Source organism: Cebidichthys violaceus, unplaced genomic scaffold (genome assembly GCF_023349555.1).
Source record: "Cebidichthys violaceus isolate CVI_PGR_0920_01 unplaced genomic scaffold, fCebVio1.0.p SCAF_43, whole genome shotgun sequence".
Taxonomy (NCBI): domain Eukaryota; kingdom Metazoa; phylum Chordata; class Actinopteri; order Perciformes; family Stichaeidae; genus Cebidichthys; species Cebidichthys violaceus.
In genome coordinates this window covers 378,481-396,802 of record NW_027176628.1, presented here as the reverse complement: position 1 = coordinate 396,802, position 18,322 = coordinate 378,481, and the positions used below count along the sequence as shown (strand labels likewise).

Sequence of the window (18,322 nt, the reverse complement as noted above, 5' to 3'; positions counted from 1 at the left end):
AGAACGACGAGGCCTTCAGGTTCTATTATGTCAGCACCGTGCAGCCCGTCCAACGGGACTTCGAGCTCACTGATCGGCTGGTTCTGGTGTGCACTGGATTTACGTTTTATAAAAAGAACCTGATGTTGTCAATCTGGAGAGTAAATGTCCATCCGAGCCGAGAAGCCGTCTGTGGTCAACTTCATCCGACTTCTGAGCAAACTGCTCTGTAGTCGAGTTTATTTGCTACAAAGCAGTTGATTTAAACGCAGCTAGTTTTGTTTTCTGCGACATTAATGCAGGAAATGAACCCAAAATAACATCTTTAACTCTCTCTCATGTCCCTTCTTCTTCTTCATCTCTCTCTCTCATGTCCCTTCTTCTTCTTCATCTCTCTCTCTCATGTCCCTTCTTCTTCTTCATCTCTCTCTCTCTCTCTCTCTCTCTCTCTCTCTCTCTCTCTCTCTCTCTTATGTCCCTTCTTCTTCTTCTTCCTCTCTCTCTCATGTCCCTTCTTCTTCTTCTTCTTCCTCTCTCTCTCTTATGTCCCTTCTTCTTCTCTCTCTCTCTCTCATGTCCCTTCTTCTTCTTCTTCCTCTCTCTCTCATGTCCCTTCTTCTTTTTCTTCTTCCTCTCTCTCTCTTATGTCCCTTCTTCTTCTTCTTCTTCTTCTTCTTCTTCTTCTTCTTCTCTCTCTCTCTCTCTTATGTCCCTTCTTCTTCTTTCTCTCTCTCTCTCTCTCTCTTTCTCTCTCTCTCTCTCTCTCAGACCATGTTGCAGGCCTCCTCTTCACCTCCTCCCTGGATGAGATCGGTGAGGTCCACACCAACAGTTTGCTGAGGAGACACATGAGCGCTCTGGAGGACGTGGTGGGCAGCGGCTCGGCTCTGGACCGTCAGGCCGCGAGGTGCCGGCGGCTGAGCGGCGACGCGGCGGGCAGCTGCGGCAGCGGCACCACCGTCCTCGGCCTGGGCATGAGCCAGGGGGAGACCGACCCGGATAAGATCGCGGGACACCTCGGCGCAGACGTGAAGATTCTCTCCGGCGCCAACTTCAGTAAGAGTAAGAGGCCTCGCTCGCTGGCTCTGGGCGGGTCGGATCACAGGGAGGAGGACGAGGAGGGACGGGACTCCAGCGACGAGGACAGAAGTAACGCGGACGCCATTTTTGATTTGGAGGATCTGGATTTGGACAAACCCGCCACGGGGACGAGCGTCGGCTCTCACAACTACAGCAGATCTCAGAAGAAAGCTGTGGAGCGCAGCGTCAGCTACGGCGGCGTGAGCTCCGTGAAGCGCACAGACATACAGACGGGCTACGACCCGCTGTCCCTGCTGGCGGCGGAGTCTCAGACAAACCAGCCAAATGAGGACCGGTACCCAGAGGGGGACGAGGCCGGCACGCCGAGCACCGACAGGCACCTGGCCCGGGAGATCGAGCTCTACATGAACCACATGGACAGCCCGCTGAGCAGCCGCACGCCCAGTCTGGACCTGCAGGACCTGGCCGGCCCGCTCCTCCTCCACCCGTCCTCGCTCTCGGCCCCCCGCAGAGCCAGCCTGCCCCACGGCTCCCCCCTCAGGGCCTCCGGAGTAACGCGTTCACGCACCTTCCACCCGCCCTCGCCCTCCCGGCCCGTCCCACGCCAGCGCCTGCTGTCCTCGCCTTCCTGCCGCAGCTCCAGCACCACGCCCAGCGCCAGCCCCCGACCCAGCCCCCGCAGGGACCGGGCGGACCGGGGGAGCCTGGCGTCGCCTTCGTCCTCCTCCTCCTCCTTCGCTCTGGACACTCTGATCACACCGAGGCTCGACGGGTTCAAAACCAGCGTGGTCTCCGCTGGGAAGGGCGTGGCGGAGAAGGCGAGCCGCTGGTACTCCCGTCTCGCCACATACACCACGCCCACCAAGGTACAGACGCCAGTCAGAGTTCACTTATGTTTAACTGATTCTAAATCACAGGAGGTCCCTGGTTACAGTGGTGTGTGTAGAGCTGTAGTGACCCAGTGTTAGTCAGCTGATCCACCGTCAGTGTGAACGCTTTAGATCAGACCCGTGTGTTTTGACGGTGACATTAACCCGCCGGCTCTCCTCCGTTCATCCAGGACGGTCACAGCGACCGCCTCAGCGTGTCCTCCTTCGGCGTCGGAGATCCGGACCGCTCCTCCCTGCTGGACGAGGAGGACCGCGGGGAGTCCGAGGGCTCCGCGATCTCTCCGCAGAGGAACGGCCCCGCGGGGCCCCGCAGGAGCCCCAGACGCAGCAGACTGGACAGCCCCTCTGCAGCCTCCAGCCTGGGGAGACCCGCATCTCTGCTCCCCGGTAACGGAAAGAGAGGAAGAAACATTATGAGAGCAGCCTGTTAGTTTCTCTTCACGGTTTCTATCCAGGGTGACGCATGACGTAGAAAAGAGTAACAGCGGTTCTGTAATGGAAGACGAACAACAATAACAACACTGAGGCAGAAAGACAGGACAACATAATCATACCTCCCATTGTCCTCCTGCAGGATGCGTCCTCTCTCCTCCCGGCTTCCCTCTGCCGGACAAGTCGGACCTCGGCTCGTCCCGCTACACCAGCAGCACCAGCATCTTCAACAACTACGCCATGGAGGTAAAACCACACGGGGCAGAAGTTTAAAGACTCAGGAGAGCAGAAATAATGGGTTTGATTTACAGAACGCTTTTAATTTATTCTAAATGAAGCTTAAAACTTAAACTGATAGAGTTTCTTTTAGAGTCTAAAATACAGCAGCAGAACATTCTATAAACTCATCTACTGTCTCTCTCTGTCTCTATGTCTCTGTCTCTATGTCTCTGTCTCTATGTCTGTCTCTCTCTCTGTCTCTCTCTCTCCCTCTCTCTCTATGTCTCTCTCTCTATGTCTCTGTCTCTCTCTCTGTCTCTCTCACTCTATGTCTCTCTCTCTCTGTCTCTCTCTCTCCCTCTCTCTCTATGTCTCTCTCTCTATGTCTCTGTCTCTCTCTCTGTCTCTCTCACTCTATGTCTCTCTCTCTCTGTGTCTCTCTCTCTCTCTCTCTCTCTGTCTCTCTCTCTGTGTCTCTCTCTGTCTCTCTCTCTCTGTGTCTCTCTCTCTCTCTCTCTCTGTTTCTCTCTCTGTGTCTCTCTCTCTCTCTCTCTCTCTCTCTCTCTCTCTCTCTCTCTCTCTCTCTGTCTCTCTCTCTGTGTTTCCAGCTGCTGATCTCCAGCTGTTCTCGCTGTAAGACGTGTGACTGCCTCGTGTACGACGAGGAGATCATGGCCGGCTGGACGGCGGACGACTCCAACCTGAACACCACCTGTCCCTTCTGTGGGAACCCCTTCCTGCCCTTCCTCAACGTGGAGATCAGGGACATGAGGGGCCCCGGCAGGTAGACCGCCTCCAGCTGCGTGTCTTTGTCTCTTGTGTCTTTGGATCGTATGCAACATGTTCCGTTGACATTTACTTCTCTCCTCCGCTCCGCAGGCTTTTCCTGAAGGGCAGCCTGTCGGTGGACGAGGCCATGACCTCGTCGTACTCGGCCTCCACAGGGCTGGACACCGGGACGTCCACCTTGTCCACCCCGTGTCCCACGCCGGCCGTCTTCCCCCCCTCCCCCGTGATTGCTGTCCAGGAGTGTTCGGGGAGTGGAAGGTATTCCCACGCTGATCCTGAAGTCACTCATCCTTCTGTTTGCTTCTCTGTATTGTTTAAGAACTTGTAGATCGTCATTCATTCATTCATCATCGTCGTGACAATCCTCACAGGACCGGATCCACCAGAGCTCCGGGGTTCAGGGTCCCCTCGGAGCGCCGGCCGGGGTCTCCGTCCCCCGGAGCGCCGATGGCGCGCAGCGTCAGCGCCTTCGGTCCTCTGGACGAAGCGCCGCTTCTCAACCGTCGCGTGGCGACGTCCGGCAGCCTGCCCAGCCGGCTGAACGAGAGCGCGGTACGACGCCACTGAAGTCATGTCGCGTTAAAAGAGTCTCTGTTACAGCAATAGAAAAGCTTTCATCTGCTTCTCCACCAGCAAAAGTCTGCTGTACATTTAAAAACTGCCATTCAGAAGTTATTAATCTGCCACGAGAGCTTGATTCCTTAGAGTCAGACGAGCCTTTATGTCTGGGGAGGAGAGAGAGAGGAGGGGAGGGGAGAGGAGAGGAGAGGAGAGGAGAGGAGAGAGGAGAAGGGGAGAGAGGATGAGGGGAGAGAGGAGAAAGGGGGAGAGGAGGGGAGGAGATGAGAGGAGAGAGGAGAAGGGGAGAGAGGATGAGGGGAGAGAGGAGAAAGGGGGAGAGGAGGGGAGGAGATGAGAGGAGAGGGTGTAAACATGTGAATAGTTCAATATATGAAACACGTGGAGCCTCCATTTATTTCCAACATTGTAACACTTGTGGACACTTGGAGATGTGTTTGATGTATCGATTCCACTGTTTCCCCATTTTTGAAGAATGTTTGACCCTAGACAGTAAAAGACATATTTCTGGTCTCCGTCCCGCTCAGGACCCGCTGAGCGTGGAGTGGCGGCTCCACAACCCCGAGCCGGTGACGGTGCCCTACCTGAGCCCGCTGGTGCTGTGGAAGGAGCTGGAGAGTCTGCTGGAGAACGAGGGCGACCCGGTGATCACGGAGGCCGACGTGGTGGACCACCATCCCATCATCTACTGGAACCTGGTCTGGTACTTCAGACGGCTGGACCTACCCAGCAACCTGCCCGGGCTCATGCTCACCTCGGAGCACTGCAACCGAGACTCCCAGGTCAGAATACACACACGGTACACACGGTACACACAGTACACACAGTACACACACAATACACTGAAGTGTCTCTAGTGTCCACCAGGGGGCGACTCCTCTGGTTGTATAGGAGTCTAGTCTAAAATGACTCTACTTCTCTCTTGATTTATTCCCTCAGTAAACATTGTAAACATGAGTTCAAATGAAGTCTAGTAGTGCAAAGGATACGTTTTAAATGCTGAACTCAGTATTGGATCATTTATTCTATTTTATGAATTCTAGGTAGAAGTGAAGTATTAAGTTTAGTGGACAAACGACAAATTTCAGGCTAACTCATAATGTCTCTCTCTCTCTGTCTCTCTCTCTCTCTGTCTCTCTCTCTCTGTCTCTCTCTCTCTCTCTCTTTCTCTCTCTCTGTCTTTCTCTCTCTCTGTCTCTCTGTGTCTCTCCCCCCCCCTCTTCCCCCCCCACCCCCCTCTCATCAGGTCCCTCGTCACTGGATGTCAGAGGACAGTAAACACGTGTTGATCCAGATCTTGTGGGACAACCTGAAGCTGCACCAGGACTCTGTCCAGCCTCTCTACATCCTGTGGAACACCTTCAGTGAGTCACATTCACCACTTCCTACATTCATGTACACTTCATTCATCCTCCAAACATCCCAACTGCAGCATGTATTGTGTATTAAACAGTGTGTGTGTGTGTGTGTGTATTTGTGTATAACTATACAGTAGGTATGCGTGTTGTTCTTTGTGAAGCAGCAGTCAGAAGGTCTTCAACCGTCTGCTGTTGTGCACATTCTAAACGTGCACTCTGTGAAAGTCCTCTGGGAAATTAGATTTTTGAGAAAAAAAATGTTTTTCAAAATGTGGATGACAACGTAAGAAAAGTGAATAACTTTGACCAACTTTAGGTAGAAAAGTAAAGTGTGTATCCGCCTGTTTTCATGCCGGCTGAGGAGGAATGTGAATAAATCATGAGGCGTGTGACGTCTCTTCATCACATCCTCTCTGGTGAGAACATGTTCTGTAGCTCCGCTCAGCTTGTTTTCATTGATTATTTAACTTCTGATCCACCAACAAGTTTCAGTTTGTTGATCCGCTCACATGTTCTCTTGATGTTCTCTGTAATGTATGAAGTCCTGCTCCTCTATAGAAACAGAACCACCATGAGTAGAAGTAGAGAGAACTAGAACACGTCTTCAGTGCAGAACAACACAGTTATGATGACATCAGTCACAGAAAAAACTAAAGTTTCATTTCTTTGATATTTTATTTTATTTCTCCTCTCCTCTCTCCTCTCTCTTCTTTCCTTTCCTCTCCTCTCCTCTCTTCTCCTCCCTCTTCTTTACTTTCCTCTCCTCTTCTCTCCTCTCTCTTCTTTCCTTTCCTCTCCTCTCCTCTCCTCTCTCTTCTTTCCTTTCCTCTCCTCTTCTCTCCTCTCCTCTCTCTTCTTTCCTTTCCTTTCCTTTCCTCTCCTCTCCTCTCCTCTCCTCTCCTCTCTCTTCTTTCCTTTCCTTTCCTTTCCTCTCCTCTCCTCTCCTCTCCTCTCCTCTCTCTTCTTTCCTTTCCTTTCCTTTCCTCTCCTCTTCTCTCTCTCCCCTCTCCTCTCCTCTCCTCTCTCTTCTTTCCTTTCCTTTCCTCTCCTCTTCTCTCTCTCCTCTCCTCTCCTCTCCTCTCTCTTCTTTCCTTTCCTTTCCTCTCCTCTCCTCTCCTCTCCTCTCCTCTCTCTTCTTTCCTTTCCTCTCCTCTCCTCTCCTCTCCTCTCCTCTCCTCTCTCTTCTTTCCTTTCCTTTCCTTTCCTCTCCTCTTCTCTCTCTCCCCTCTCCTCTCCTCTCCTCTCTCTTCTTTCCTTTCCTTTCCTTTCCTCTCCTCTTCTCTCTCTCCTCTCCTCTCCTCTCCTCTCTCTTCTTTCCTTTCCTCTCCTCTCCTCTCCTCTCCTCTCCTCTCTCTTCTTTCCTTTCCTTTCCTTTCCTCTCCTCTCCTCTCCTCTCCTCTCCTCTCTCTTCTTTCCTTTCCTTTCCTCTCCTCTTCTCTCTCTCCCCTCTCTTCTCCTCTCCTCTCTCTTCTTTCCTTTCCTTTCCTCTCCTCTTCTCTCTCTCCTCTCCTCCTCTCCTCTCCTCTGTGTTCACTTCCTGAAGTTCACTCAGAGTTTCTCTGATTTCTGGTCACATGACTGTTGGTCTCAGATGAATCCATCATGACGTCATAGTTTCACACTTTAATGTTTTTAACACAATCTGGTTAAAGTGAACTCTTCATTAGAGGAGACATTTATAATGACAACATGTAGAGTAAAATGTTTATGATTAAATATCACAATTGTAATCTTAGATTCGGTTGCATTTTCTGACGGAAGCGTTCGTCACACATGACGTGTTCAAGGACCGTCGGAACGATGAAAGTCCGACGACAGTGACGGTCTTTACAGGTGCTAGCTGTGATAGACGGTGTAGTTTTGGTGATTGTTTAAAATCAGGGGGGGGGCTCTCGGGTTCATCCAAAAATTCACCCATGCAAAATGCCAAACAAGTGCACTCATCAGTAACAATCTAATGATGTGGCATACCAAATCAAACTGCAGAGCCTGGGCTACAAAGTCATGCCAGCTGTTTATGATCATAAACAGCACCTTACTTTCTGATGTTTTGAGAAGACGAAGCCTTTCTCCCGGTTGATCCAGATTAAAATGTGTTTACCGGATATCCTGTGTTGCACTCAAAGTCGTTATGAGGCTGTACTGACCAGATATCATGATTCGACTTTCAGCAAATCGGATTTTAGGTGTCAGGCTGGCCGACACTTTTTTGATTCTGATTGGCTAACAGTGCTGTCAATCTTCCCTCTCTGGATTTTAGTGAATTCTATTGGCTGTAACGCTTGGAAGGAGGTGTCAGTGACTCTGATCCCCCGACGTGAGGCTGAGCTCCAGCCATGCAAAGAGGCAGAGAGCTCTCAAATAAAGCCATAACTGCTCTATTTGGATGTATTGAACACCATCAGTGAAATATATAGTTTGGTACATGAGAAAATAAAAATAGCACACATTGTGCAAAATGTGTAAATGTTTAAAATGTGGAGACCTCGTCTGACCTCTCTGGACTAAAACCTCTCTGATGTTTTTCTGCTTCACTTTATCAGAGACTGTTCACATATTGTGCTATGATCTGGGAGAGTTTAAACCTTCAGCTACATCATTCCTCAAAATGCATATCTTGAAAGTGCTTTTTCTTTTTAGATGAAAATTCAAATTTTCAATTTGTGCTGTGTGCCATCTTCATGTACTCTTAACCAGTAACATATATATTGATATTTACACATCCGAACAAATCTCACAAGTGTTCCCTTTATTATAACACCAAAAGTAGTACAATACAGCTTGTAGTTGCAGAAATATACTCATTTTAGTATGGCTATGCAATGTTCGAGCAGAGGCCTAAAAACAGGCCTCTGCTCCAGAAGAACATGTTCCACCCAGACGGCGGGTTGTGGGGTTCAGAGGGTTTCCAGAGAGGAGGAGGCTAACTGGTGTGCTAACCGGCTCTGCTCTCTGTCTTGCAGGACTTAACTGCACTCTGTTGTTAGAGAGTGAGTGTCCGTCTCTGCTGCGGACTCCCTCAGATGAGTCCCGTTGTTTGTGTCCCGATGTCTCTCTGTCGTTGGCTCTCCGCTCGATGCATCGCAGTGTCGTCTGTGGAAAGTCGGCCGCTCCCCTTTTGTTTCATGCTCTCGGTGTTTTCGCTGATTGTGTGTTTCTGTGTGTTTCTGGATGTAGGTTTGCATCTCTGCTGAATGTGTTTCTCCTCTCGCTGACATCCACTTTTCTTTGTCTTTGCTCATCGACTCCTAAAGGTGGACGTAGTGGTGGTGCTGAAGGGCTGGGTACTGAACACCTCACTCCCTTCTTAGCTCCAGCTACAGCGGCTCTTTACTAAACCTGGTTCCATCAGTGAACCTGAGACTAGAGTAGAGCTCAGCTCACGAGCTGTAAAAGTGTGTCTCTTTGTTGATGAGTGTGTTCCTGTTCTCTTTAGGTCTGCATGTATGGAACATCACGTTCATCTAGTGGTAGAAACAACAAACACATTCTGGTGATCCATTATTAAAGTTCCACACTAATCCCTCAGTGAGCGTCATTATTTATAATAATAACTTTATTTATACAGCACCTTTTAAAAAATAGAGTTTATTTATATATATATATATATATATATATAAATAAACTCTATAATAAAAGAAAGAAATCCAGTAACAATACTGTTTCTTTATATTGGTCCTTTTACAATACTCTTTAACATATACATATATATATATATATATATATTTAGGTCAAATGAAGTACTGCTTTAAAGTAGTACAGATACCCAGCCCAAAGTACTTCACCTGAGATAAAAACATCCTCATTCAGCATCACTGTTTAATGTCTTCAGCACTAAGAAGACGAGTCCAGCACTGAACCGTGTGTGTGTGTGTGTGTGTGTGTGTGTGTGTGTGTATGTGTGTGTGTCTGTGTCTGTGTGTGTGTGTGTGTGTGTGTGTGTCTGTGTGTGTGTGTGTGTGTCTCTGTGTGTGTGCGTGTGTGTGTGTGCGTGTGTGTGTGTGTGTGTGTGTGTGTGTGTGTGTGTGTGTGTGTGTCTGTGTGTGTGTGTGTCTCTGTGTGTGTGTGTGTGTGTGTGTGTGTGTGTGTGTGTGTGTGTGTGTGTGTGTAGATGTGGGGTACCCTCTGTCCCGGCCGGTCCCGGAGGAGGAGAAGCCGTTCAGTGAGGAGTTCCTTCAGAGTGTCGTGAAGAGCATCCAGAGGAACGACGTCAGCCGGCCCATGACTCAGCTGCTGCAGCTGCTGGGTCAGACGCTCGGGGTCCAAAGGCAACGGTGAGAACCGACCCACCGGCGTTACCGATTGACCCGGCTTTACAGTCGGCCGCGTAGCGTGAGCTCAAACGTACGTAATGACGCCTGCTCTCCGTCTGCTCTCCGTCTGCTCTCCGTCTGCTCTCCGTCTGCTCTCCGTCTGCTCTCCGTCTGCTCTCCGTCTCTCAGGAGCTTGTACAGAGACGTGCTCTTCCTCTCTCTGGTGGCTCTGGGAAAAGATAACATCGATATCGGTGAGTCGTCGTTGTTTCATGTTTGTATGATTATCGGCGTGTTGGCGGTTTGGTTCTGTTGTTACTGTTCATCTAAATCCAAACAGCTTCAAGAATCTCTTTAAAAAAAAGTGTTTCTGAAATGTTTTATTTGGCCACAAGGGGGCAGAATAAACCAACATCCAGCAGTTCCAGAGCAACATGTATACAGTATACTCTATATATGTATATATATATAATGTGTGTATAATATGAATGTGTCGTATATAGGTATCAATGTTCACGTCTCTTCTCCCCTCAGACGCCTTCGATCGCGAGTACAAGTCGGCGTACGACCGCCTGGTGCCGAGTCTGGTGAAGCTGACCCACAACTGTGACCGTCCTCCCAGCACCGGGGTCATGGAGTGCCGCCGGACGTTTGGAGAGCCTTACCTGTAACACACACACACACACACACACACACACACACACACACACACACACACGGCATCGCTTTAAGACGAGCTCAGGAAACCTGTCGCTGGACTGTGAATGTTTTTGAAGACGGAAACACGACTCATCAACACGACATCATCCTGTGAAAACTGTACATGCAACATGTATACAGCATATGAAGTCCAACACTAGCAATATTTTAACTTGAACTCTATTTATACAAAATAAGTTTTATTTATTGTCGCGTCTGTCTGTCCGTGTTTCATAGTCGTCGCTTTGTCTCTGAAGGGATTCAGTGTTTTAATGAGTCCAAGCATCAAAGAACAAAAGGTTTTAATCCAATGACTTCAATGTCTCTCTGTCGGTTTGTTAGACTGAAGGAAACAAACTCATTTGATCGTTGTCATTGTTTTGTTTTTCACATATTTGTTCAGACAAAAAGCAGCACAGCTGTAGTAAATACTGTTTTAAATCCTCTCAAACGTTAACAGTCTTCTGTTCAAATGTGTTTAATAAAAGTCCGGAGAGTGGATCAGGACTTCAGACACATCGACGTGTAGACGTGTAGAGGTGTAGAGGTGTAGCTTCACGTGTTGAAGGAGCTCTGGTTTATCTTCTGCTCGTGTGAAGCAGGTGTTTGTCGCAGGTTAAAGTGAGATCCTGGATCAAACTGGATGGAGGACGTTTCTGTTTGACGTTAATCTAAAGACTGACGGTGGTTGAAGGAGGACCTCTGACCTCTCGAGGTCTCATGAAGATCAACCGGGTGGAGGTTTGTGAAAACTCACCGACGACGTCGGCAGCTGGAAGAGTCGGCCGCCGTCGGTCTGTGGACTTCTTGTCGTCGTGTACATTTGTAGAGATCACATTTTATAACAGATGTGCAAAAGGTCCTTTTTAGATGTGGAGACGGTTCAGAGACCAGATCTTCAGGATCACTGCTGGAAATAAAATCACTTCAACTCATCGTCGTCGTTGTCGTCTTATGACCCACAGTTCACAAAGCCTCCACCAGGTGGTGCTGTGGAGCAACACTCGCTTTTCACTCTCACCGAGTGGATTCGCTTTGTTTACACACACACACACACACACACACACACACACACACAAACATGATCATACACATGAACACACACACACACACACACACACACACACACACACACACACACACACACAAACATGATCATACACATGAACACACACACACACACACACACACACACACACACACACAAACTTGCAAGAGGATGCTGGTGGCTCCAACAAATTTTTTGCAATTGGTGTCACATTATTTGAGCATTAATGGAGACTTTTCAAACTATATAAATATATATTTATATTTTTATATATAAATATATATTTATATATTTTTTAATATGAATATATATTTATATATATATATATATTTATATTTTTATAAATATAAATATATATTTATATTTTTATATATATAAATATATATTTATATTTTTATATATAAAAGATATGTATATAAATATATAAAAGATATGTACTGTATATAAATATTTATATAAATATATTTATTTTAATAATCCTATTGTTATTCTGTAAATGGCCCTGAAGTAGATATTATAGATATTATAAAGTGATTCTGAGGTGTAATGATGTCACCGGGCTCCAGTCAGTAACATGGATCTCATGTAATAACACAGTTCCTCCACCAGAGGGCAGCACGTCACTAATCTTCATTTGCTTTTATTTTTATATTTTTAAACAGCAAAACAACAATTCAGGGAATCAACTCACACATATGATCAATAAACAACAAAGATTTTATTTGAATGTTGTCCCAGCACAAACACATTAACACCTGGACAAAGACAACAAAATATAATTATTAAATTAAATATAATATAATTAAATTAAATAATAAAATAAAAAATATATAATAAAATAAAATTTAAAAAAAATATAATAAAAAAATATATAATTATTTTTTTTAAAAAGTCTTAAAAAAAATTATAATAAAAAATATAGAATAAAATAAAATTTTTAAATATTATTTTTTTTTTATAAAATTAAATATAATATAATAATAAAATTAAAAAATATATAATAACAATAATGAAATAAAAAAATATATAATATAATAGAAATTTAAAAAATAATACAAAAAATAATAATAATAAATTTGAAAAATATATAATATAATACAATTAAACAAAATAATCATAACAATAATAAAATAAGAAGTATATAAAATAATAAAATTCAAAAAATAATAATAGTAAATACAAAAATTATATAATAAAATTTAAAAAATGAATAATAACAATAATAAAATAAAAATATATATAATATAATAAAATTAAATAAAAAATAAATAAATATAGTGAAATAAAAATAATAAAGTAAAATAAATCAAATGACAGAGAATGCTTACTCCAGTACAGGTTATTGTTGGTTACTTGTGTACTGAGCGGGAACCACTGGTCTACAAACTCACCTCAGGTCCTGTGTAACACATGGACCAACCTTCTAGAAGATCATAATGTATCACTGAACACTGACAACGCATGTGGACCAAACATGATACTTTATACACACAGAACACCGTGTTGGATCCAATAAACTCAATCTCTTCTGGACCAGAAGAACAGAACATTGTGATCAACGGACTCAAAATAAGTTCCAACTGGTTCTGAACGTTCCGACGTGCTGCAGAACACGATTCATCGAAGTCCTTCACTGCAGTCCATTCATCCTTATGAACGTGAATATTTCTAACAAACGTAACTGTTTACATCGAACATTAACCTGCTGACTCAGCTCCACCTGAAGGTTAGCAGCTCGCTGATCGATTAGTGATTAGTGATTATTGGTCGTTCCTCCTGAAACATGTGACAACATGTTGCTCAGGAAACGACCAAATAAAGTTAGACCACACACACACACACACACACACACACACACACACACACACACACACACACACACACACACACACACACACAGCCGTCCTTCAACACAGACTTTAGAAACAACAGCTGACAGGAAACAGGCAGGACACACACACACACACACACACACAGAGTCCAGACCAGGTCACCAGCAGCCACAGTGAGCTTAATGTGATTTCACTTCACAATGAACAGACAGGAAGTCGTTAGTGAGTCTGTGCTGCTCGTTTCAGCTTCCTGATGAACCTCAATGAAGATCAAACGTTCCTTCAGCTCAGTGTTCTGTCTTTATTAGTGGTGGAATGTAACTAAGTACTTTTACTGAAAGTGACTGTGAGGAGCTTTTACCTGGTTCTGAACCAGTCTCAGTGTAGTCCTGGTCCTCTATCAGACCTCCATCAGTACAGAGACCATCAGAGAGAAGATGCTCTGTTTCTATAGAGTTATTCTTGATGATGTCATCGGAGCCACCGGGTCGGATTCTGGTGAAACCAGATGAACTCATGCAGGTTCACCAGGAACTCCTTCAGCTCAGACTCCAGCAGAGACCTGGTCCACCGTGGACAGACCCAGATCCCAGATACTTTAAGTACTTTAGGTACATTTAGCTGATGCATACTTCTACCTGAAAGCAGGACTTGTACTTGTAGGGGGTGTTTTCACAGGGTGGTATTAGTACTTGTACTGCAGTAGAGGCCCGATGAGGCCGTGCTTTAGTGCTACTGTGAGCTAAATGCTAACGTTGATGCTCATGAAGGACTGTGTGCTGCTGCATGTAGGTCGATGTCTGTGATGGATCGGTCCTTGAGATGCTGCAGGAGTCCTCCTCTGAGTCCTTTGGGCTTTAAGCTCGACGCTCCGCTGCTCCCGGCTCCTCCTCCACTCCTCCGTGCTACATCACGTGCAGAGGAGGGTGATGGAGCATGGAGGACCTCGCCTGGAGTTATTGACACAGCCGTGAAAAAAAACAACCCGTCCAAAGGTTCTTTACCAGCAGCAGGCAGCGTGTTTGTTATTCTGTATGTGCTGAGACCCAGGAGCCCTCTTCCTCCTTCTCCTCCTCCTCCTCCTCCTCCTTCACCACGTGCAGCATCACAACTAAAGGATTCGTTCTGCATGTGTAGTGAAGGTTTGGTCTTCATCTGAACACACTAATATGAGGAGTGAAATGCTGCAATCAGCTCCGTTTGTCATTTAAGTTACAAGGTTTTTATTTGTCAGGGTTACACAATGACATTTACATCGTAGTCCCAGTTTACTACATAGGACAGAAAAACAACAACGAATAACTATATATAAAGTCTATTAAAGTGTTGGCTGATTAAGTGTGTTTTTGTTTTTCCATTTCGGTACTTTATTGTGCGATCATGGTTCACAACACAGAAGAAGAAGAAGAAAAAGAAGAAGAAGAAGAAGGAGGAGGAACATGGATGATGGTGCAGGAGTTGTTTAAGATACTGGGTCACTTAAAGCTCCGCTTCTGCCGAGTGAAGTCAAAGCTTTGTGTGTTAGAGCTGCATTCTCTCTAGTGTCCACCAGGGGGCGACTCCTCTGGTTGTATAGAAGTCTAGTCTAAAATGACTCTACTTCTCTCTTGATTTATTCCCTCAGTAAACATTGTAAACATGAGTTTATGGTCTCAATCTCTAGTTTACAGTCTTCTTCAATACAGCATGAAGTTCATTTAGTACATTATGGAACATTTAGAGTCAAACACACCATAAAGCAGGGGATGCTTTAGGGGCGGGGCTACACGCTGATTGACAGGTCTCTACCAGAGACGTTTACGGCGTCTCTACATCACTCCTCCTCAGTCCAGATATGGTCAGTAGTAAAATCTCTTCCCTCTCATTAAGATGAAAGTTCCTTTCTGCAGCGAAAGACGAAACAGTTTCCACAACTTCAAACTGTTCCAGAGACGCACGTCCTCCTCCGGAGACCTTTCTCTCCCCCAAGTCCTTCATGCTCGTGGCTCCTCCGGAGGCCCGTCAGGGTTCTTACATCAAACACCATCACATGTGACACGCTGAGTTAATGGACGGAGACCGAGCTCGACCCACGATGCTCTGCTCCGCGTCGTCTCCTACGGCCAACAACTTCAGAGGACAAAGACGCAGCAAGAATCTCAATTTGCACCGGTGGTGGACGGCTGATTGGAGACGGACGAGCTGTCACGCTGTGTGGCAGGTGATGGTTTAGGGAGGAGAGAAGAAGAAGAAGTCGTTTGTATGCAACGCACACAATGTCTGACTTCTGAGGACGGGAGGAAATGTTTCATCTGTGCCGTCTGACATTTCTGTTCTCTATTCGAAAACTGCTGCTTTATTTGTCCACACCATCAATCTCTCTGTTTTAATGTTATGCCCATTAAGACACCGTGTACACACACACACACACACACACACACACACACACACACACACACACACACATCATGGGTGGATGATGAGACAGTGGGCCCAACACCTCTCCAACACAGGAACAAGACACACAGACTTTATAGATGTTCAGTTTCTTTTTGTTGTTGTTTGGTGTCACTTTGTAACTCTTTAGGTCTTTTGGCGGTCATTGTGAGGTTGTTTTGTGTCTTTGTAGTCGTGTTATGTCTCCTTGTAGTCATGTTGTGTCTCTTTGTAGTCGTGTTGTGTCTCTTTGTGGTTGTTTTGTGTCTTTGTGGTTGTCTTATGTCTCCTTGTAGTTGTGTTGTGTCTCTTTGAGGTTGTTTTGTGTCTTTGTGGTCATGTTATGTCTCCTTGTAGTCGTGTTGTGTCTCTTTGAGGTTGTTTTGTGTATGTTTGTTGTGTTGTGTCGCTTTGTCAGTTTTGGTCTGATCGTGGTCATTTTCTTTGTCTTTGTTGGTGTTTTTGTTTCTTTAAGGTTGTGTTGTGTCTCTTTGAGGTTGTTTTGTGTCTTTGTGGTTGTCTTATGTCTCCTTGTAGTCGTGTTGTGTCTCTTTGTAGTCATGTTATGTTTCCTTGTGGTCATGTTGTGTCTCTTTGAGGTTGTTTTGTGTCTTTGTGGTTGTCTTATGTCTCCTTGTAGTCATGTTATGTCTCCTTGTAGTCGGGTTGTGTCTCTGAGGTTGTTTTGTGTCTTTGTGGTTGTCTTATGTCTCCTTGTAGTCGTGTTGTGTCTCTTTGTAGTCGTGTTATGTTTCCTTGTGGTCATTTCGAGTCTCTTCCTAGTCGTGTCTCTTTGAGAGACACTTTGTAGGTGAAGTCCAGCGGAGTGGCTCTTAAACCTGTAGTGTACTTCAGTTATCCACCCATGACACGTAAACACACATTTCCTCCTCTTTCTGGAACGTAAAAAATGTATCTTTTAAAAGTATTTTTTGCAGAAGTGAAGTTCCCGTAGAAGAAGCTGCTGCAGCCTTTGTTCTTCCAGAGGAAGATGACTCCCTGAGGTGTGTTGTGGTTCACTGTGTCTGGCTTCCTCGGCCCACTGAGAGAGCTGGAAGTCTGCTGCATTATTTAAAAAATCTCCCTCCCGGTCTCTAAACCTCTGCAGGTCGAAGCAGAAAACAAAGCCGTTAATCTGTGTTTTTGTAGACGAGGAGAGACGGCGGATGTCAGTCGGACCACACGCGGTGCAGAAGGTTTCCCCTCAACCGACCGGAGCTCCCTGGCGTCCTGCACACGTTCTGCCAGATGGTGTTCTTCAGTCAGTGGAGGGAACGGAGGTGTTCACAGAGGTGCTCTCTGCAGTTACACTCGGCTGTGTGGGACGCATCCTAAAAACACGGCTTCATGCCAAAACACCCGGCGGGGTCGTCGAAATAAAATGTGTTTTTTCAGGACGAAGCAGTCGTGATTATTGCACGAAGCAAAAGAAGAAATAACACGATTCCGGTTTCATCTTCATATGATTTAAAATAGCTGTTTAATAAACATTCATGCAACATCTCAGCTCGAGTTCGGTGGCGACGCGCGAGCATAAACAAAGCTTTAAACCGCTGAGATCAGCGGCTTTCCTGTTTCTAGTCTTTATGCTAAGCTAAGCTAATCCTGACTCCAGGTTCATACCATCGATTCTTCTCATCCACTCAGACGGCTCCTCTGTTTGTTGACGGCGGTTCATTGCACATCATTATGTTTTCGTTTTTTATTTTAATGGATGCTTTGTTATTGCGTCATAAAGTGAGCGTGTGACCGGGTGTGTATGAAGTGGGCTTCATAGGAAGCATCAAACGGCAGGAGGTCACCTTGCCCAGAGGCATCTGGCAGCACCGGCACCATCGAACATCTGCAGCCGTCAATCAGAGCGAAAGCAAAGAGCAGAGCGAGTGGAGAGGAAGGACACGGGGCTCTTTTTCTTTACTTCTGCCCTCGTTCTGTATTCCTCGGCTGCCTTCGTGCAGCGCGTGCGTGAAGCGTCCCACGTTTATCTGCCTCACATCAGGAGAACAGAGAAGTGTGCATGGATCCTGAAGAGGGTCATCCATTCATTCATGTACTTTATCATGTGTCGGATACTTTAAAGGGTTCGGCTTGAAACTGCTGAGCGACTCTTTCACATCAGACACTCAGGTTGGTTAAAGGCCCCGCAGACCCACACAGGTACTGAGGACACAGCACTGTGCTTGAGTACACGTTCTAGATATTTTCCTTGTTTACTACTTCATATTTCTTTTTTTACAGGAGGGACACGTTGTACTCTTTACTCCTCTTTATGTATCTGACCTCTGAAGTTACTTAACTGAACTTGATGTGTTTATGAAATATATTACGTTGTAGTTAAAATGTGCTCCACCTCTACCAACTGGTCATTGAAAACGCTGCTTATGTTTTAAAGCATTCATATTTAACAGGTAGCATACTTTTACTTTAATACTTTTTGTTGTTGTTAATACTTACATTACTAAATTTCAAATACTAAACATTTTAATGCAGTAGTTTGCAATAGCATATTTTTTATAGATCAGTATTGATAATTTTACTTCGTCTTCGATCATAATACTTAATCGGAGAAAAAAAACCCACATCTTGTTCCGGAAGTACCTTTATTCTGAAACACTCAACCGGAAGCTAGTGTGTAGTTTACGGTCTTGGCTTGACGGTGGTTTAAATGGAACGTAAACGTGAGCAGCAGCACACATCGAGGAGCAACTCAAGTCATCCGGAGCCGTTCAGGGTGATCGAGAGAGTTTGTTCCGTTAGTTCGTCTGGAGCTTCACTTCTTACGACCGAT

At 45.7% G+C, this 18,322-nt stretch overlaps 1 protein-coding gene across 7 annotated transcripts in view; it reads left to right on the top strand.

The window, feature by feature from the left end:
• Positions 1–11,175, top strand: part of LOC137886307 (C-myc promoter-binding protein-like) — a 49,285-nt gene extending 38,110 nt beyond the window's left edge. For 4 of the 7 annotated variants that reach the window (XM_068728720.1, XM_068728718.1, XM_068728719.1 and 1 more), the window contains 12 exons: positions 748–1,886; positions 2,081–2,297; positions 2,485–2,588; positions 3,170–3,345; positions 3,441–3,608; positions 3,722–3,902; positions 4,457–4,711; positions 5,176–5,293; positions 8,251–8,277; positions 9,399–9,561; positions 9,730–9,794; positions 10,075–11,175. In XM_068728720.1, coding sequence (XP_068584821.1) covers positions 748–1,886; positions 2,081–2,297; positions 2,485–2,588; positions 3,170–3,345; positions 3,441–3,608; positions 3,722–3,902; positions 4,457–4,711; positions 5,176–5,293; positions 8,251–8,277; positions 9,399–9,561; positions 9,730–9,794; positions 10,075–10,211 — 2,750 coding nt within the window. In that variant the 3' untranslated portion in view covers positions 10,212–11,175. The remainder of the gene's footprint in view (positions 1–747; positions 1,887–2,080; positions 2,298–2,484; positions 2,589–3,169; positions 3,346–3,440; positions 3,609–3,721; positions 3,903–4,456; positions 4,712–5,175; positions 5,294–8,250; positions 8,278–9,398; positions 9,562–9,729; positions 9,795–10,074) is intronic. The other 3 variants (XM_068728722.1, XM_068728721.1, XM_068728717.1) reach the window with 1 other exon arrangement.
• Positions 11,176–18,322: the final 7,147 nt, after the last annotated feature.